We start from the raw sequence: 22516 nt of genomic DNA, 5'->3' as shown, positions 1-22516 counted from the left end.
TATGTATATAAAGATATAAATAAATACATATATATATATATATATATATATATATGTATGTATATATATACATATATATATATATATATATATATATATATATATATATATGTATATATATATATATATATATATATATATGCATGTGTGTGTTTGTGTGTTTATGTGAGGATCAGTGTGTGTGTTTATGTGAAAATCTGTTAATAAAAAAGCTACTAACAATAAAAATCGCTGTTAAAACCATTTTTTACCAAGGAAAAAAATATATGTATATACCATAAAATAAACATTTAATTGAGCATAATTGTAGGTCAGTGTAAAGAGGGTGTGTAATTAGTAATAATGGTAGAAGGTATAGTATAGAATGATCATGTACGTTCACTACCAAAAAAAAATCAGCGTTTTTGTTGCTTTTACACATTCTAATACTGGTTGTTTGGAGGCATTGACTCCTTCTACAGGGGACTACTGGAGTTCTGATTCATCATGGGAACTCATTTAGTAGTGTTTGGTTTATTTAAGACAATCCTGACATATTTGCATTGAGAAGTTTTGTTATGTTGTTTTTGAAAATTGCATTCAATTCGACCATGTTACCACATTGCCACCTAACGGTCTGAGTAGACAAATACAACAAATTTATTTGTTAAAATCCAGAATTATTGTTTTAGCAGAATGACCATAACTATATCTCTGCAAATACTATAAAAATGTAGTAATTCATAAAATGCTATATATTTATGAAATTAATCAAACATTTTTTGATTTATGAAAATTATTAAATAATTTAAATAATTTTATTAACACTGATTCCTAACATTTTAACTAAAACACCAAATATTAACTTTTTTAAGCAGTTTTAATGGACTAAATGTATTAATTTGGAATAATAAAATACAAATTAAAATAACAAACATTAACTGAGGGTGGCAGTATAGAGCCAAACTGGTCAGGATGTCAAGCGGCGTAGAAGAAGACAAAGAAGCGCTGGCAGCCGAAGAAGAAAAATGAACATGGCAGCGAATGATACAGCGCGGTGTTTATTTCGAGGCTATTTTTGGGTAAAAAATGTCCAGAGGAGCAACAGCTTGTTGTTAAAATGTAGCACCAGAAGATTTTGCAGCGATAGTCAAGAAAACGGTAAGCATTTTACGGTATTAATAACAACACGTTTAAAACAAACAACTGACCTTGTGATGTGTCGTGAGTGCAAATCTCCAACTTCTATATTGTTCTAAAAATATTTTCCATCGATCCGTTTCTACCGCTTATTCCCTTTTGGGGTCGCGGGGGGCGCTGGCGCCTATCTCAGCTACAATCGGGCGGAAGGCGGCCTACACCCTGGACAAGTCGCTACCTTATCGCAGGGCAAACACAGATAGACAGACAACATTCACACTCACATTCACAAACTAGGGCCAATTTAGTGTTGCCAATCAACCTATCTCCAGGTGCATTGCTTTTTCATCATTTGTTTTTTTAATTAGTTTTATTAGTGAGAGTTAATACGTTGGCATAGGCTTGGATGGCCGATTATTTTATTACAAGGTCCACATTGATCACATATCATTGTAATGGAGGCATGAAGTTTATTTGCAAAGTTCACCCCATGTCATTACTAGATTGTTAAAAATAACTAGTGCATTTCTCTCTCTCTCTCTCTCTCTCTCTCTCTCTCTCTCTCTCACTCTCTCTCTTAGTCCAAGACAATGCAAAGCCTCAATTCACACATCCAGTTGTGCAGGACATCCTCAGCAGGATAACAGGTCTGGACTTGCATAAAGTGTTCCAGCCCCTCAAACAGGAGCTGAAGCCACCTATCTATAAACTCATGACGGAAGAGCAACTACAGCAGGTACCTTCATTTTTTTTTGTCCCACATGCAACTAGGGATGTGTATCATTAGGATTTTATCGATATTCCTTATAGATACGGGTCAGAATCAGGATTAGAATCAGAAATACTTTATTAATCCCCGAGGGGAAATTAAAATGTTCAGCTATGGCTGGGCGATATGGCCTTTTTTTTAATATCTCGGTATTTGCAGGCTATATAGCGATACACGATATATATCTCGATATTTTGCTTTAGCCTTGAATGAACACTTGATACATATAATCACAGCAGTATAATGATTCTCTGTGTCTACATTAAAACATTTTTCTCATACTGCATTAATATTTGTTCATTTTAAACTTTTAAGCAGAGTGGGAAATCACAACTCAGTCAATTTACCAAAACTGTATTTATTAAACAGTTATTAAGCAGTGGCACACGCATTCATGTCATTTCAAAACAGAAAGTGCAAGATTGTCAGAGACATTTTAAAACAAGCTATGACTGCACTTTTGTGCAAGATGTCAATAAGATGACACATCAAAACAACACTAAATTAAAGTGCATTTTTTGTACAGAACGTCACTACAATAGTTTACAACTAATAAAGTGCACTTTTGTGCAAGAGTTTGTGGGCGTGGGGCACCGAATGGAGATGTTGACATCCAGAGTAAACACTTTTCATCCTCTAGCAGGTGACTTTTCAAATGATAATACATATTAGCAGTAATGCTACTTTTGGTAGCAACGCTTTAGCACTACACTTGACAAACTACGGTTGTCTGTTCGACATATTCCCACTTGAAGCCAAACCACCGCCAGACGATGGACCCCCTGCTCTTTTTCTTGGGAATTAATTCTTCCTTCATTGGTACCAGATTCGCACCTTCTTTCTCTCGTATTACCGCTAGCATCACAGCTAACGTAACCCATGCCGCTACTTCTCTGCTCCGTGAGGGCGTATTCTAGAGATGCGCGGATAGGCAATTAAATCATCCGCAACCGCCTGTTGTGTAATGCCAGCAGCTAAAAGCAACTGTGTGAGAACTTATACTTGAATATCACGATATTATCATTTTCTATATCGCACAGGACAAACCTGCGATATATCGAGTATGTCGATATATCGCCCAGCCCTATGTTCAGCACAATCCCATTCAAGATCAGACATACATTACAGGGAGACAAACCAGGATCAATGTATGTAATGGTGTATTCATCGGTGCTCTCATCAGTAATATATGCAATTAGTATAAATGAAGATGTGGAAAAAAATGCAGTTTTTACAATTTTCATTATATGTATTATTTTTTTTTTTTTACATTATTGCTTCGTTATTTGGGATTTATCCAACCCGACTCTGGCCAGATCCTTGTAGTTCGCTGAGCTCCACACAAGAATTTTGGAGTTCTCAATAGGAGATGTATTTCAGAAGGCGGGGCCTTGTAAAAAAAATTGTTGTATGTGATTGTATAAACCACTTGTCCGTTATCTTGAATGACGTGCTACTTCAAACACTCACATCGAAATCAACCCGTGACGCTGATGAGACCGACGCTGGGAAATCTAAAACAGAACAGCCGACATATTGGATAACGACAGAGCGAAAAGTTAATAAATGCCTTCAAAACCGTTCTCTGTTCATCTTTTAAGGAATGAATATCCGATACATCCGACAAAACAGTTGCAATAGCAGAATCAATGTCAGCACACAAGTTCTCGCTGCGTGCTGCGAATGTTGTTTGAATCAAACAGTCGCTTCGGCGCTACATCACATCTATGATATCCCGCCCGGCGATCCTGATTGGTTCATTATTTTTTGCTATCTTGAAGGAGTTTGCATTGCCCACGATCCCGGATTCTTGTGTGGAGCTCAGCGAACTACAAAAATCTGGCGAGAGTCAGGTTACCGATTATCAGACTCTAAGGCTGGGTGATATGGCAAAAACAAAATAATCTCAGAATTAATACATTTTACTAACATGATTAGTAGGTGGAAAAACTAAACTAAATAATAAAAAGCAGAATAACATAACTATGTACCAATATTTTGAAATCCACATGCTTTCAAGTAAAAGAAAACACATTTAAAGATGCGTCAGTAATTAATGGTCGACCTATAGCAGGGATAGGGAACCTGTGGCTCTCGAGCCAGATGTGGCTCTTTTGATGACTGCATCTGGCTCTCAGATAAATCCTAGCTGATATTGCTTAACACGATAAGTAATGAATAATTCCGCTGGTAATCCATCCATCCATCCATTTACCACTGCTTGTCCCGTTCGGATCCCGGTGGGTGCTGGAGCCTATCTCAGCTGCATTCACAGTGTTAAAAATAACGTTCAAAATATAAAACATTCTCATGCATTTTAATCCATCCATCCGTTTTCTAGAAGTCCCATTCATGGTAAGAAGTATTCATGGTATGAAGTTTTTTATTTGTTATTGGTTAGCTTCAGAATAACAGTGTTATCAAAATGAACAATAGACTTATTATACTTTAAAAATGTTGGTCGTACTTAAAAATGTATTCAGTGTTAAAAAATATTATATGGCTCTCACGGAAATACATTTTAAAATATTTGGCTTTCATGGCTCTCTCAGCCAAAAAGGTTCCCGACCCCTGACCTATAGTGTTAGAAGCTGTCAAGTTGCCTTTACCTTACCAATTAATTTTTCACACAGGTTTTGGATGACAAGTGGTCATTAAATTTGCAAAAGAAACATATCACCTGAGACGTAGAAGTCATTTAGGAACGGTTTGGCTCTGCAATTTGGAGTTAGTTTGGTAGTGCTGTGTGTCAAAGAGAGGCAGAGTTTAAAACCATTATTATTAGATTTATTATTTATTTTATATGATTGCTTCCTTATCTGGGATTATTCTAAGCTGATAATCAGACTCTAAGGCTGGGCAATATAGCAAACAAAAAAATAATCCGATTTTGATTAATATCACACATTTTTTAAATTGTTTTTCACCTGCCAGCATCTGTACAAAAAAAAATAAAACAAATAAACTCAGGATTAGTACAACATTTTATTAACATGATTAGCAAGTAAAAAACTACACTGAATAACAAAAAGCTAAATAACATAACTATACGCCAATAATTTAGAATTCATATGCTTTCAAGTAAGAGAAAGCACTTGCAAAGATGCATCAGTAATCAAGGGTCCAACTATAGTATTAGGAGTTGTCATTACCATCCATCCATTTTCTACCGCTTGTCCCTTTTGGGGTCGCGGGAGTTTCGCTGAAGCCTATATCAGCTGCATTCGGGCGGAAGGCAGGGTACACCCTGGACAAGTCGCCACGCCACCTCATCGCAGGAGTTGTCGTTACCTTACCAATTAATTTTTCACACAGCTTTCGGACGTCAAGAAGTCATCAAATTAGTAAAGGAAGCACATCACCTGACACGTAGAAGTAATTCAGGAATTGTTTGGCTCTGCATTTTGGAGTTAGTTTGGTTGTGCCGCATGTCAAAGAGAGGCAAGCACATATGGGCCCGAGAAGGGAGCGGGGTTTCCGACTAGAGTGCTGGCCTGGCTGGCCAGGCTTCATGTAGGGAAGTGTTTGTCAAATATAGGGTCCACGTAAAAATGAATTCACCTTTTCCTCTCAGTGACACCATCTCAGTCACATTAAGCCGATTACCACAAATTTACACATTTCGGTCCTGTTTGACACGATTCCAATCACTCGTAAATCTATGATTCGGCTTACTTCTGCGTACCTTGTACCCGGAAGGGGGCAGTAAAAATTTGACTCTGATTGGCTTTTCTGCCGTGTCTTTTTATGCTTTGCAGTGGCACCTAAAAAAATTTGACAGCGTGCGTGTCATAATTCCGACATTCAGCTGGATAAAAAAAAGTAGATATAGCCTTATTGTTAGCCCAGAATGTTAACGGTCCTCTTGGACTGACTCATAAGGAAATGGTACCAACAAATATACATCTTTAAATACTACATGCAACTTAAAAGTCTTTCACATAAATATGTTTCCAGGCAATGGAGTCAGCTGAAGAGAAGGCTAAGAAGATGCTGCAAATGCCTCCTGTTCTACCAGAGAGGAAGCCCATCAATGATGTTTTGTCTGTGGACACAGTCCTGGATGGCATGGATACAGCCAAATATGTCTTCACAGACATAACCTATAATATTCCACACAGGGTATGTACTTCATTTAGTACAGTACACTTGTACTCTCGCAAGGAGTTAATTTTTTTTACAATTGTCTTCTAACATACAATACAATGCATGCAGCAATGCTTCTTATTTTGAATCACAGCCTGCAGTTGTTTAGAAATGCAATTAAAAGGGTAAATTATTCTAACATGATGATTAACCACATTTTGTTCCAGCTGTTTGAAAATGTCTTCGTAACACCATGGTTTCCCATACTTGTAAATGACCATGGCGCACTGCCACTGCAAGATAAATGCCGCCACACATTCAAATACATGTTTTTTTTTTACATGAAACTAATTTTAGTAATATATTGTATACATATATATAATTCATAGTCTATTATTTACATACTATTGACCATAATAAGTTTGAAAAACTTCTCAAATATCATACAAAAAAAACATGCATCTAAATCGTCTGTCAGGAACGGAGTTTAGACCCAGAAAACTTAAAGGCCTGCTGAAATGAGATTTTCTTATTCAAACGGGGATAGCAGGTCCATTCTATGTGTCATACTTGATCATTTCACGATATTGCCATATTTTTGCTGAAAGGATTTAGTAGAGAATATCCACGATAAAGTTTGCAACTAAGAGAAAAGCCCTGCCTCTACCGGAAGTCGCAGGTGATGACTTCACACTTGTGGGGGCTCCTCACATATTCCTATTGATTTTAATGGGAGCCTCGAACAAAAAGTGCTATTCGGTCCGAGAAAACGACAATTTCCCCATTAATTTGAGCGAGGATGAAAGATTTGTGTTTGAGGATATTGATAGCGACGAACTAGAAAAAAAAAAAACGTGATTGCATTGGGACGGATTCCGATGTTTTTAGACACATTTACTGGGTTAATTCTGGGAAATCCCTTATCTTTCTATTGTGTTGCAAGTGTTTTAGTGAGTTAAATAGTACCTGATAGTCGTAAGGGTGTCTCCACGGGTGTCTTGACGCACAGTGTCTCAGGGGAGTCGACGGCAGCTATGGACGGCACAAGCTCAGCTTTTCTCCGGTAAGAACTGACTTTTTAACCACATTTTTCTCACCGAAACCTGCTGGTTGACATTCGGTAGGGATCCATGTTGGCTTGACCACGCTCTGATCCATAGGAAAGTTTCACCTCCGGGAATTTTAATCAAGGAATCACCGTGTGTTTGTGTGGCGAAAGGCTAAAGCTTCCCAACTCCATCTTTCTACTGTGACTTCTCCAATATTAATTGAACATATTGCAAAAGATTCAGCAACACAGATTTCCAAAATACTGTATGATTATGCCGTTAAAGCAGACGACTTTTAGCTGTGTGTGTGCAGCGCTCATATTCCTAACAGCCCGTGACGTCTTGCGTACACGTCATCATTACACAACGTTTTCAACAAGAAACTCCCGGGAAATTTAAAATTACAATTTAGCAAACTAAAAAGGCCTTATCGGCATGTATTGCAATGTTAATATGTCATCATTGGTATATAAACTATCAGACTGTGTGGTGGGTAGTAGTGGGTTTTAGTAGGCCTTTAAGGAGATAAAGTTAAAGAGAAAGGTATTTCAAGTTATTTTAAGCATTTTTTGTTCAAGTCTGTGTAAGCCAAACACATTTTTTTGACATTGCTACCAACAATAACGTCTAACTTTACATTGTGCGTCTACAAACCTCTGATAGGACGTCCCAGTGTAGTGAATGTATGGTGTTCCGAACGTGTGTGGGTTTTCTCCGGGTACTCCAGCTTCCTTCTTCATTCCAAAAATAAGTATGTTAGTTTTATTGGAGACTATGAATTGTCCATAGGTATGAATGTAAGTGTGAATAATTGTTTCTCTGTACAGTATGTGCCCTGCGATCGTGCATGCTAATTTTGGTTAGCCTGTCACAGAGATTGTCCATTATACATTAGCGTTAAGCGCATCAGAGTTCAACCTTCATACTGCATAATTGTATTGTTTTTTTCAGTTTATTCCAAACAAAATTATTAATTTATCGGTTTACTACATGTATGTGCACCTAATGTGTATATATAATGTACTTTCCTTAATGTGGTTAGTTTTACAGTGACTACCGGTACATTGTAGAGAATATCAACAAAACACTGTTATTTTTTTCATCTCTAATTCAAAGGACTGTTTATATATTTGGCAAAGTAAATTGCAACATTCATGAAGTACATAATATAGTGTTGCCTGTTTTACCTTTTGTAAAAAGCCACAACAATTGAAATTGCATTGAACAAAGAGAGCACGGCAGTCTACCAAGTCAAATGTGTTAAATATTTTTTGCCAATAAAGCTAAGTCTGATAACATAAGAAAAAATATGTTATTTTATATTTTATATTTTATAACACATTTGTTTTTTAAACATACATAACATATTTGTTTAGCCTTTTTAAAGAAAATAAATGCATTATTGCAAATATAAACTATGTTATATTGACCACGCCCCCACCGCTACATGTAGTGTCACTCTTGGGGAAACCCTGAACACAAAATATTTATTTGATAGTGCCAAGAAAAGTGAAAAAAAAAACTTAAATACAAATATTACAGTTGGAAATCTAATTATTTGATCCTCCACTTAACTAATAATTATTTTTGTTGTAATTTTATTTTACCAGAAACAAAATATAAACAAGAAATTTAGAATAGGAACATTAAATAAAGATTATGCATTTGATTGATTAAATAAAGTGCTTTGATTCTCAAGAAAAATGTGACAATATTTGGGAAACCCTTGTATGTCAGTATGGTCAGTTTTTCTGCTCACTTTTGAATGTATTATATAGATGGAAATGCAGATGTAACTGTCAAGCGGACATCATTGCTATGGTAAAAATAGTACAGTACTGAATTACTCTTAAGTGTGTAAATGTCATGTGTACTGAAATTAAATGTGATTGTGCTCCCTTATGTTTCCTAGTTCGGTTATGTGAAATAAATGTTTGTTTGTTTTTTTAGGAAAGGTTCATTCTGGTGAGGGAGACCAACGGGAAGCTAAGGAAAGCCACTTGGGAGGAAAGAGACCGGCTTATTCAAGTGTACTTTCCAAAAGATGGACGCAGAATTACCACACCTCCCTTCTTTAAGGAGGAGAATGTAAAGGTAAGACAAGGCAGAGTGAAATAGTCTAACATTACGATTATTTCTACTCCTGTCAATGTGTTTTTTATGGTAGTACAGCAATTAGCTTATTAAACTTAAAGGGGAACTGCAGTTTTTGGGGGGAATTTTACCAATTATTCACAATTCTTATGTAAGACAAGAAATTATGGTTTTCTTTTCAGTTTTTTTTATTGCATTGTAAGTTGGGAAATGCGGCAAGTACAAGGTGGCTAACAGTGCAGCTCATGGGAGGTCCTCTATTCCACTCATAAAGCCTTTTAGAAAAAATATCTCAAAACTGCCATTGTTATTATAAGTGCTAACACAGACAAACTATTTTTAGTGGTGCATTGATCAAAGAAAGCTAACTAGCTTATGCTATTATATTGATTTATTGAGCCGGCACACTGGTGAAAGTTAATTCCAAATTATAAATCATTCATCTCACCTGGATAGTAAATGGGTGTGGCCATTAACTGAGAAGTTGGTCAACTTTGACATCCAATCGCAAGGACACGAAAAAAACACTCGTTTGCAGCACTTTTTATATTTATTTTTTCAAAGCCTTCATGAGGACTATGATTAATCCTTCATCAAAACGAGAATATAAGAACATCTCATCTGTCGGCATCACAGTAGGAGCAAACATTGTACAGTATGTTTTATTATGTTCATAGATTGTATATGTTGTTCAGCACTTAAGAATATTGCTGTATTGTGCTTAATGTTTCACTAAAACAGCATCTGTTTAGCAATTCAAATCTTGTAGATCATACTCCGTATATTCAGGATCAAAAATATAAGGTTATTGCTCAAAATTTGATCCACAATAGTCATATTTATCTCTCATGAAGTCTGCCATGATTAGTAGTATTTGTTAGTGTTGAAGGGAAAAGCAAACGTTGTGAAGTTTCTGTGAAATTAATATACTGCTAACGTTGTCCCGATACCAATGTATTGGTACTGGTACCAAAATATATATTGATACTTTTTGATACTTTTCCAAATAAAAGGAACCACAAAACATTTCATTATTAGCTTCTTTTTAACAGAAAATATTACGATACAATAAAGATAAGTTTTCCCATCGCAGTAGACTTTTTATTATTGCACTCAAGGAACTATTTATAACATATAGTCTGCCCTAATCTCAGATTACCGCAGGTTATAATACAATAGATATATTTTCTGACATTGTATTAAATGCTCCATGATATATGGTTGCCGCTCCTGATCTGTATGTACCCTGTGCTATAAAACAAATACAACCATCCATCCTTTTTATCTTGGGACAGGCGGTAGACTAGTAAATACTAAAAAAAAAAATACTGGGGCTAAAAGTCTACATGTAGTGGGTAAAACAAACATTGTGAAACATAAAACACAAATTCAGTCATTTCACTTGCATTAGTTTACGATACGTGGGCGGTGCCGATTTGGACTGCGCTAATAATAAATGGCAACAAGCCAAGCGGCTCTGTGCGCATCTCCGTAACTATGAGCACAACAGGGGAGCTAGTTAACTACAATATTACTTGTCATTCTTTAAACTCCTTGTGCAGATCTGAATGCTTGTTATTTAAATGTTTACCTAACTTTGACGTGAACGTGGTAACAGTAATTGCCAACTTTTGCGAGGCATGTTTTAAAGCCGCGCTTCCAGCGCAGCGCTTCCGTGTTTAAAGCCTCACTTTTATTGATAGTTTTGAAGGCCAAACATTATACGCAATTTTTTTTTTTTTTTTTTTGAAATCACTAAAGTCTTAAAATCCAAACGGCTTGTTTGTAGCAAGTTTGTTAAAAAGCAAGATTATGTTATAAATATTTCTGCGTCCATGATTTAATTTGACATTTACGGGATTTATCGGGATCCCAAATACACCTAAACCGGTAAAAATGGGTATAAAAAAGTTGGTTGTACGGCCTCAGAACCATTATTAAGACTTTTTCCTTTTTTCCCCAAGATGTTATTCTCCCAGGACCGACACAAGGATGTGTTGGACTTATGCCTGGTTCAATTTGAACCTGACTCATCAGAGTACATCAAGGTGAGCTAATCTTGACTTCGCTCTTATCTAAACTACAGAGTTGTGTAGATGTGCTGATAGCTAATGTCATTGTTCGTGCTGATATTTTAATTTTATTGTCTTATACAATGTGAAATGAAATGAGAGGAAAATCCCCAAAGGTTAGTCAGTCTAAGACTGTCCAACTAATCACATTTTAATCACAACAATTTTAGTTTCCATGATTAAATGGAATTAATGGTGATCTTCAGCAATATTAATGTTTTAAAAGCAGACTCCACTGCATAGCAAATCAAGCACTTTCACATCCCTGGCGGCAGGAAATACAAATTATGAAATGTTGATACTAATATTGAACAAAAACATACAGATTTGTCTTAAAATATATGTATTTTGTTTATATAGCCTTTTTATTAGACTGTGTCATTACACATGACATGATGACCTCCAGGACCTCACCCAGGGCTTGGTGATTTGGACCAAAACTGATATCCTCTCAATATACAATATTTATCTGTATTTTAAACAAAATGTGCAAATTGTTTAAACGCAACACCACATTACTGTTACTACCAGTGTTCTGAAAATTGCTTTTATATTTACCTGTTACCTAACCAAACAAGTAATTTAATTACTAATGAAATTACTCTTTAATAAATGTAAATATTTTGTAGGCAAAATAATTAGTCTTTTAAACATTTTTTTTTTAAAACACAAGTCAAATTCTGTTGAGAGGAATTTATGAGAGCAGTGTGTATGTTTGTGTGCATGTGTGCATGTGTGTGTGTGTGTGTCTGTGTCTGTATGTGTGTGTGCCTTTTAAAAGACGGTGTCTGTTTATATATTACTTAAAAGAAAACTGTTTTGTTCAATAAAATGCTACCCAAACATTTAATAAAGTCAAATTGTGGGACGGCGTGGCGCAGTGGGAGAGTGGCCGTGCGCAACCCGAGGGTCCCTGGTTCAAATCCCACCTAGTACCAACCTCGTCACGTCCGTTGTGTCCTGATGGGTGCTGGTTGGCGCCTTGCATGGCAGCTCCCTCCATCAGTGTGTGAATGGGTGAATGTGGATGTACTGTCAAAGCGCTTTGAGTACCTTGAAGGTAGAAAAGCGCTATACAAGTACAACCCATTTATTTATTTATTAAATACAAAAAAGGAAGCAAGAGAAGTATGCCACACTTCTTTTTTCTGTACAGCAGATATGGGCATCTACATAAAGAATAGCATTTGCCAAATGTGTGTTTCAGGTGCACGCTGCCACCTATGAGGATTTGGACAAACATGGGAAATATGATCTCCTTCGCTCCACCAGGCACTTTGGTGGCATGGCCTGGTACCTGGTCAATGCACACAGGATTGATGGCCTCATTGTGGACATGCTGAAAAAGGAATTGTGAGTTTGAAACAGTTTACATGTCACATTCAAGGCTTAATTCAACTTATTCGCTATTATTTCTTGGGCTGCATTTTGCTTTTCTACATACTTGGTCAGTATTGACTCAGCAGGCATCTGTTTACTGTTGTGCCACATGGCAGCATTTAAAATTAGGGGTGTCTCGTTCCAACTTTTTCACTTCCAATACAACACCCAAATTGGAGCTTTGAGTAATGACCAATACGGATACTGACAATATCTATATCAGCACAAATCATTCTTCCAGTGCTTATTATTTCCTAGTGTTGGTGTACCCCGCCTTCCACCCGAATGCAGCTGAGATGGGCTCCAGCACCCCTGCGATCCCGAAAGGGACAAGGGGTAGAAAATGGATGGATGGATTATCTATGGCTGGTCTCATACATCCAGGTTATCGTATTCTCAGGGCATTCAATCGATCACAACTGGACTGTTTGGTTTGTAAGTTGGTTTGTTGGTTTGTTTGTAGTGTTCATTGTTAAAAAAGGCTTGATCACATAAAATTACTCAGAGAACAATGGTAGTTATAAAAACACAAACCTATTTATTAACTGTCTGGAATGGTCTTATGCTGTCTTAAAGTTGAAGTAGAGTAGAATTTTTATTTTTTTTTGGCAACAGTAGTCCCAACAATTCAATAAACTAAGCTCAGGATGTCGTAAGGTAAATGATGTCGACACTTTCGGTACTGGATACTTTTCAATACAATTGTATATGTAAGTAATATGCAAATAGAATTATTCGATACTTATGTTGACAAATGTGTTTTAGACTGCAATTTTGTTGAATTGAGGATACTTATTACTTATTGTTTTCTTAGCTGTTGCATAGCTGCTAGCTCCTAGTAGACTATAGCCTACCAAGTTACCTTTTATTAATGACGTCACTGAAATGCTAGACAAGACCAACGTTGTGTGTTTATTGGATGACATTTAGATGTTAACTGACTGCAGCTTTGCACAAGGACAGCTTGTTGTGTAAGATATTAGATTGTAATCTAATACTTGCTATTTGCTGAGGATATTGAACTGATGTCAGATATCAGTAACACATTGGACGCTCACCATTAAAATGCATTTTGACACGATTGTGATAAGGACAATTGAGCCAACCAAAACCCTTTAAGCAGTATAAAAACTGTTCCTGTTTTTTTCTTTGATTTAGATGAATACTGTACATTCGCTGACAATTTTAATGAAAAGCTTTTGGAAATACTTACCTAACGAACTATTCTGATAATTTATATTATAATAATGAATACAAATAATAGCTAAATTAAGTATTTATTTTTTCTCAATAAAGTCCTCTTCCAAGAAGAGATTATTTTCCATAAATTACACGTTATTTTACTTACAAGCCAAACGTATCATTAATAAGTAACTTCATGAGGTCTTTCTAGTTGTGTAAATGTGAGCATGAGGTGTGAGAAAGGTCTTAAATTTAAAGGCCTACTGAAACCCACTACTATCAACCACGCAGTCTGATAGTTTATTTATCAATGATGAAATCTTAACATTGCAACACATGCCAATACGGCCGGTTTAGTTTATTAAATTGCAATTTTAAATTTACTTTGAGGTATCCTGTTGAAATCGTCGCGGAATGATAAAGCTAATGTTGACGCGTGCTTGTGACGTTATTGGTTGGAGCGGACATGTTCTCCCAGCACCACTCACGGCTAAAAGTAGTCTGTTTTTATCGCATAATTACACAGTACTTTGGACATCTGTGTTGCTGAATCCTTTGCAATTTGTTCAATTAATAATAGAGACTATAACGAAGAATGCTGTTTGTGGAAAGCGGTGGATTGCAGCTGCCTTTAGCAACCGAAACACAGCCGGTGTTTCTTTGTTGTGAAGCTTTAGCGAACATGTTTCTCTACCACATGTCAACCTGCAAGTTTTTGGATGAGAAAATTGTAATATTAAGTCGGCTCTTACCGGAGACTTGAGAAGAGTTAGCGTCCTGCTGCAGCAGCTGTCAAAAAGGCAGCTGTGATCTTGGCTCCTCCATTGGCTTCTCTCAGAGACACTGGCGGTCACCGCAGCCCTCCGACTTTCAGGTATGACTTTATAATCTCACTAAAACATTATTAACACAATAAGCAGATAAGGGATTTTCCAGAATTATCCTAGTAAATGTGTCTAATAACATCTGAATCGCTCCCACTGCCGTCGCCTTTTTTTTTTTTCTAGTGCTTTACTCTAACTTTCCTCATCCACAAATCTTTCATCCTCTCTCAAATTAATGGGGGAATCATCGCTTTCTCAGTCCGAATCGCTCTTGCTGCTGGTGGCTATGATTATAAACAATGTGAGGATGTGAGGAGCCCTACAACCCGTGACGTCACACGCACATCGTCTGCTACTTCCAGTACAGGCAAGGCTTTTTTATTAGCGACCAAAAGTTGCAAACTTTATCGTTGATGTTCTCTACTAAATCCTTTCAGTAAAAAATATGGTAATATCGCGAAATGATCGAGTATGACACATAGAATGGATCTGCTATCCCCGTTTAAATAAGAAAATCTCATTTCAGCTGGCCTTTAATTGATTGATAAAATTCAATGTCAAGCTATTACAGCTTCAAAACCAACATACGATTGAGTCAATGTTTTTACTAATTGTCCATTAATATCCAATTTTTGTCCAGTAGAATACAAGCCAATGTAAAGTCCTACAAGGTAAAAACAAACATGTTTTTGTGTTTCAGGTTTCAGGATGCGGTGAGCCTCGTATCTCTCTTCCACCTCATACACCCTCACAGCAAGTCGGCCCAGGAGGCTTCCAGTCAGCAGGCCACAGGCACTGACCTTCTCACGGTGAGAACATTGCAACCATGGCTTATGAGTGTTAACCTTGTGAATGTCAGAACTGTCCTGGGTTGATAAAAGGCATCCCCAAGTTGATGCTTGCAGCCTTGCTGTTAAGAGCAGAAGTCAAGGTTGCGTTGGCATTGCTGGGAACTGCAGGGTCCAGGTTTCTGTCACATCATGTCTTAGTAGTACTCACAACTCTTTGGCCTTGATGCATTGGAAAGTGACAACATTTATTTTAAAAAAAACGGAGGTGCAGTAGACATGGTTATCATTGTACTGCCATCATTAATCCCTAGAGATGGTATAAAATCTCACAAAATAATGTAATGCATCACATCAGCATAAAGCCATTTTTTCAGTTATTTATGGTGGTTTGACACAAATACTTTTGAACCAGGACTATTGCAATTATTTATGCCCTTGCTCATAAAATACATTGCATATACACTGAATAAAAAATATATATGCAACACTAGGGCTGGGCGATATGGTCTTTTTTTAATATTTCGATTTTTGTAGGCTATATCGCGATACACGATATATATCTCTGCATTAGTATATGGTCATTATAAACTTTCATGCAGTTAGGGAAATCACAACTAAGTCAATTGACCAAAACTGTATTTATTAAACAGTTATTGAGCAGTAGCACAAACATTCTTGTCATTTCAAAACAGAAAGTGCAAGACTGTCAGAGACATTTTAAAACAAGCTATGAGTGCACTTTTGCGCAAGATGTCACTAAGATGACATATCAAAACAACAACACTAAATTAAAGTGCACTTTTTGTACAGAACGCCACTACAATAGTTTAACACTGATAAAGTGCACTTTTGTGCATGAGTTTGTGGGCGTGTGGCACCGAATGGAGATGTTGACATTCGGAGTAAACACTTTTCATTCTCTAGCAGATGACTGTTTAAATGATGCTACATATTAGCAGTAATGCTACTTTTGGTAGCAACGCTTTAGCACCACACTTGACAAATTACGGTTGTCTGTTCGACATATTCCCACTTGAAGCCAAACCACCGCCAGACAATGGACCCCCTGCTGTTTTTCTTGGGAATTGATTCTTCCTTCATTCGTTACCAGATTCGCACCTTCTTTCTCTCGTATTACCACTAGCATCACAGCTAACGTAACCCATGCCGCTACCTCTCTGCTCCGTCCGCAAGGGCGTACATGTATGTGACGTATGACGTGACAGTATGTGACGTGTGTTAAAAGGTGCGCTTGTCTGTTTGTGAGAAGGAGAGAAAAGAGTGTGAAGAGCCTGTAGTGTAATGCCAGCAGCTAAAAGTAACTGCGTGAGAACATTTACACGAATATCACAATATAATCATTTTCTATATCGCACAGAGACAAACCCGCAATATATCGAGTACTGGTATATCGATATATCGCCCAGCCCTATGCAACACCTTTGTTTTTGCTCCCATTGTTCATAAGTTTAACTCAAAGATGTAAAACTTTGACTATATACACAAAAAACCTATTCCTCTCAAATAGTTTTCACAAATCTGTCTAAATCTGTGTTAGTGAGCATTTAGTCTTTGCCGTGATAATCCATCCCACCTCACAGGTGTGACATATCAAGATGCTAATTAAACAGCATGATTATTGCGCAGGTGTGCTTTCGGCTGCCCACAATAAATAGCCACTCTGAAATGTGCACTTTTATCACACAGCACAATGCCACAGATGTTGCAAGTTTTGAGGGTGTGTGCAGTTACCATGCTGACTGCAGGAATGTCCACTAGAGCTGTTGCTTGTGAATTTAATGTTAATTTCTCTACTATTAAGCCATCTCCAAAGGTTTCGGAGAATTTGACAGTACATCCAACCGGCTTTAAGTGGCCAAATGCTTACATTCCATGGTGTCTGGCACGTTAGAGAGGTGTTCTCTTCCCGGTGAATCCCAGTTTTCACTTTTCAGGGCAGATGGCAGACAGCTTGTGTGGCGTCATGTGGGAGAGCGGTTTGCTGAGGTCAATGTTGTGAATCGAGTGGCCCTTGTTGGGGGTGGGGTTATGGTTTAGGCAGGAGTATGTTTTGGACAATGAACAGAAGTGCATTTTATTGATGGCGTTTTGAATGCACAGAAATACCGTGACAAGATCCTGAGGCCCGCTGTTGTGTGATTCATCCGAGACCATCACTTCATGTTGCAGCATGACAATGCACGACCCCATGTTGCAGTGATCTGCACACAATTCCTGGAAGCTGAAACCATGCCAGTTCTTGCATGGCCTTCATACTCATCGGACATGTCACCTCCAATCAAACAGAGTGGACTTTAATTGTGGGCAGCCTAAGGCACACCTGTGCAATATTCATGCTGTTTAATTAGCATCTTGATATGCCGCACCCGTGAGGTGGGGTGGATTATCCGGGCAAAGAAGAAAGGCTAACTGACACACAATTTGACACATTTGTGAACAATATTTGAAAGGAATAAGTCTTTTGTGTATTTAGTAAAAGTTTTATTAGATCTTTGAGTTCAACTCATGGAAAATGGGAGAAAAAACAAAAGTGTTGCGTATATATTTTTGTTCAATGGGATATGTTTAATGGGACGATCCGAATACAGCTTTGTCCAGTAGAGATTACTTTGTAATGCTGCTTTTTAACACACTTCATAATCACCTGGTCTGCTGCAGAATGAAGTTGTGGGATCAGTCGCTATACTTAGAGAGTATTCAGACGCCTCTAGATTGTCTTTTCAAACCTAGCAAAATGTTCTAATCCTATTGTAATTCTTGTTCAAGCTTTTCATTTAATCAACCAACTGGAGTAATTGGAAAAATATGGAAACAAATAATTAATTATGGAACTACTAAATTATTAGTTTGTAAACCTCTAATAGGGAATTCTAGTTGGCAAAAAGGAACAAAATAAATAGAAAAACATAATTTGTATTTAATAAAGAAATCTCTGAAGTAGGGCTGGGTAATATATCGATATACTCGATATATCGATATCTTCGATATATCGCGGCTTTGTCTCTGTACGATATAGAAAATGACTATATCGTGATATTCGAGTAAACGTTCTCACACAGTTGCTTTTAGCTGCTGGCATTACACTACAGACTCTTCCCAGTCTTTGTTGTCTCTCCTTCTCACAGACAGCAAGTGCACCTTCTTACATACGTCACATACGTATACGGCCTCGCGGAGCAGAGAGGTAGCAGCATAGGTAACGTTAGCTGTGGTGAGAGTGGTAATATGAGAGAAAGTATGAAGGAAGAATTAATTCCCAAGAAAAACAGCAGGAGGTCCATCGTCCGGCGGTGGTTTGGCTTCAAGTGAGAATATGTTGAACAGACAACCGTAATTTGTCAAGTGTGGGGCAAAAGCCTTGCTACAAAAAGTATCATTACTGCTAATATGTAGCATCATTTGAAAAGTCATCTGTTAGAGAATGTAGAGTGCTTACTCCGCATGTCAACATCTCCATTCGGTGCCACACCAACAAAATGCCGAGGCAACCATTTCCGGATCAACACCGTATGAAAAAAATAGTCAACAACATAAGGAAATAACGTCCGCAGTAACCCACCACATAGTGATTTGATTTCCTATTATGCAGTTCATTTTTATTTGCATTTATTGAAATATCTTGTGTAACATCATGCACAAAAGTGCACTTTGTTTGTTTTATTTGTAGTTGCGTTCTATACAAAAAGTGCACTTTAATTTAGTGTTGTTTTGATATGTCATCTTGGTTACATATCACGCACAAAATTGCACTCAGCTTGTTTTAAAATGTCTCTGACAATCTTGCACTTTCTGTTTTGAAATGGCATGAATGTTTGTGCCACTGCTTAATTGTTTAATACATACAGTTTTCGTCAATTGACTTAGTTGTGATTTCCCTCTCTGCATGAAAGTTTAAAATGAGCATATATTAACACAGTATGAACAAAAATGTTTTAATGTAGACTACATAGAATCATCATACTGGTGTAATTATATGCATCGAGTTTTAATTCAAAACTAAGGCAAAATATTTAGATAAATATTTTGTATCGTGATATGGTCTAAAAATATTGAGATATTAAAAAAAGGCCATATCGGCCAGCCCTACTATGAAGGCTGCCCCATATAACACACAAGGAAAATCGGAGGACTTTTTTACTGCCCGTTGTCGTGGGATTCAATATTCAAATTAATCTACAAAACTACTATCGATGTGCAAAACAGGATGTGCTCCATCCTAAGGCAATAGATGGGACATGTATTTCACCTTGGTGTGCTTGACTTATGTCTCTGCAGATCTACGCCCAGAACGAATCCCAGAGGTCAGGCTACATTGAGCTGGCCCTGCAGGCGTATCAACAGAATGTGGGTAAGAGCGCTTCTGCTTGACCCGCTTCCTCCCACTGCGTGTTCTACAAACCCACAATGAAAGATGAACAAAACCTGAAGGACAAGCAACATAGCTTCTTCTTTGACGAATCCTGGTCTGTTGTTTTTTTAAAGAGTTTGCATCATAACCACATATTGTAAAGAAATTAATAAACATGTCTTTGTAAATGTGATAGAATAACTGTGTTTCCCCTATCTTTATATCAGGAAATATGTCATGGCGTGTTATTCGAATTTGCAGGTCAAGACAAACATCCGCACAAGGCTGCAAGGTGATCTTCGAGCTTACATAAGGATCTCTATAACTAAATCTGATGATTCTGACTTCACCAAGCAGAAATGTTTTGGGAATGTTCTGGCGTAAACACTGCAGTGACAAAAGATGTCCACAAATCTGTGTACATAGTATGCTTTCGTATGTATGATTACATACCACAATTTCCGGGCTATAGAGCGCACCTAAATATAAGCCACACCCACCAAATTTTGGGCCCATTTTATTTTGTACATATCTTGCCCGCACAAGTCTGGAAACCGGATGTGTACACTTATAAAATGAAATATTTACACAGGCGCTTGTGTTCATTCAGAAATGTAACAAAACACGGGGCCTGTAACACTGCATACAGTAGCCTAATTGAGAAGTCATTGAACGTTGTCTTTGTCCTTATCCACCTGTGTACTGAAACCGTAGAGGTTGTCTTCCACACTCGCTAATGGTGGGGGATTTCTGTTCCGTGCGCAAGCTGTTTAATTTTTCGATAGCATTCGGCTTTGGGGCTGTGTTTTGTCCATTTTTTTGTTTCGTCTCCATGATGAGGGGGAGTCCATACCACGCTATATGGCTGATTGAATGATTGTGTGAGTGCATTTGATTTCAAGAGGTCATCTTATGCGAAATAAACTTTTCTTTCGTATTTACACTTGCTTTTGTGTATTTGGGATCCACAAAACTCTAAAAAATAATAATTAAAACCCTGGGGTCATGGCAGAGATATTAATGAAAGACTTCTGCCTCTTTCCAAATAAGTCGTTTTAAATTTGAGAGGATTGTTGCATATTTGATGTTGTTGGATATCTCCATACATGGTAAATGAAGGGGTTTGGTAATTTGTAATTAATACTTTCTATGCAATTGTAGTCTGAACAAAAATATGTCAACAGTGCAACCCGATGACCGAAAATGCTCTTTTATTGGTTGTATTCACCAGCACAGGTCACTACACAAACTTTTGCCTCATCTGAAGAATTAAGAAATCCCGGGTTAACATGTGTGCTTTGTGACAATGTACTTTTTTGGCGCATCTGACGCAGAGCCAGAGAGAATGTGGGCATTGCAGCCAGACATGAAGCACAGAGCCAGCTGACTAAGACTAAGATCCTCAGGATGTACCAAAAACTACATTTAGTTGCTCGGACCGTTCCTACAAATTATTGCAATGATAGATACAAAATAACCAGTAGATTAATTAAATGTAACAATACGTTAGCGATGTAACATTTTTAAGGGAGGTGCAGTTCAATGCGGCTTGGCATGGAGGAAGGTTTTGGCACGTGAATAGGACCACCCAAAAATGGTGCTTTCCAAAGAGACCGTCAGAAAGCAGATTAAAAATGGTCTGTAAAACAAAATCTATACCTAATTTTTACCAAAGAACAATCATTACATGTTATGTAGACCACAAGGAAGTGTACTAAATGTAGGAAAAAAAACATAATATGACCACTTTAATGTGAACGATTCCATTGGTCTAATGCAGGGGTCACCAACGCGGTGCCCGCGGGCACCAGGTAGCCCGTAAGGACCAGATGAGTAGCCCGCTGGCCTGTTCTAAAAATAGCTCAAATAGCAGCACTTACCAGTGAGCTGCCACTATTTTTCAAATTTGATTTATTTGCTAGCAAGCTGGTCTCTCTTTGCTCGACATTTTTAATTCTAAGAGAGATAACACTCAAATAGAATTTGAAAATCTAAGAAAATATTTAAATACTTGGTCTTCACTTGTTTAAATAAATTCATTTATTTTTTTACTTTGCTTCTTATAACTTTCAGAAAGAAAATTTTAGAGAACAAATTCAACCTTAAAAATGGTTTTAGGATTTTTAAACACATATACCTTTTTACCTTTTAAATTCATTTCTTTTCTTTCCTGACAATTTAAATCAATTTTCAAGTATTTTTTTTATTTTTTTATTGTAAAGAATAATGAATACATTTTAATTTAATTCTTCATTTTAAGCTTCTGTTTTTTCGACAAAGAATATTTGTGAAATATTTCTTCAAACTTATGATTAAAATTCCAAAAATTAATACTGGCAAATCTAGAAAATCTGTAGAATCAAATCTAAGTCTTTTGAATTTATTTTAAAATGTTAGTTTTGGAAAATCTAGAAGAAATAATGATTTGTCTTTGTTAGAAATGTAGCTTGGTCCAATTTGTTATACATTATAACAAAGTGCAGATTGGATGATAACCTATTTAAAACATGTCATCAAAATTCTAAAATTAATCTTAATCAGGAAAAAATTGCTAATGATGTTCCATAAATGATTTTTTAAATTTTTTTCAAAAAGATTCAAATTAGCTAGTTTTTCTTTTAATTTTTTTCGGTTGAATTTTGAATTTTAAATAGTCGAAATTGAAGATAAACTATGTTTAAAAAATTGTATTTAAATTTTTTTCGTGTTTTCTCCTCTTTTAAACCGTTCGATTAAGTGTTTTTTTCATCATTTATTCTCTACAAAAATCTTCTGTAAAAG

At 36.8% G+C, this 22516-nt stretch overlaps 1 protein-coding gene across 1 annotated transcript; it reads left to right on the top strand.

Moving 5' to 3' along the window:
• Nucleotides 1-970: 970 nt before the first annotated feature.
• On the top strand, nucleotides 971-20676 carry mrps22 (mitochondrial ribosomal protein S22). Its single transcript, XM_061918879.1, has 8 exons — nucleotides 971-1140; nucleotides 1701-1855; nucleotides 5846-6010; nucleotides 8974-9117; nucleotides 11082-11165; nucleotides 12397-12542; nucleotides 15276-15384; nucleotides 19663-20676. Exons 1-8 carry the CDS (start codon nucleotides 1008-1010, stop codon nucleotides 19753-19755), a joined length of 1029 nt encoding a protein of 342 aa, XP_061774863.1. The 5' UTR covers nucleotides 971-1007; the 3' UTR covers nucleotides 19756-20676.
• The last annotated feature ends 1840 nt before the right edge of the window (nucleotides 20677-22516 follow it).

The sequence above is a fragment of the Nerophis ophidion genome, linkage group LG13, assembly GCF_033978795.1.
Source record: "Nerophis ophidion isolate RoL-2023_Sa linkage group LG13, RoL_Noph_v1.0, whole genome shotgun sequence".
NCBI classification, from domain to species: domain Eukaryota; kingdom Metazoa; phylum Chordata; class Actinopteri; order Syngnathiformes; family Syngnathidae; genus Nerophis; species Nerophis ophidion.
The sequence above is the reverse complement of the archived record's forward strand: the minus strand, read 5'-3'. Positions and strand labels throughout refer to the sequence as shown.

Excerpts from the sequence above, each read along its gene's own strand:
- mrps22 (XM_061918879.1), top strand. The coding sequence starts at position 1,008 with ATGAACATGGCAGCGAATGATACAGCGCGGTGTTTATTTCGAGGCTAT. Across the intron at positions 9,118-11,081 it reads TTAAGGAGGAGAATGTAAAG|ATGTTATTCTCCCAGGACCG; the intron begins GTAAGACAAGGC and ends TTTTTCCCCAAG. Across the intron at positions 12,543-15,275 it reads GACATGCTGAAAAAGGAATT|GTTTCAGGATGCGGTGAGCC; the intron begins GTGAGTTTGAAA and ends TTTGTGTTTCAG.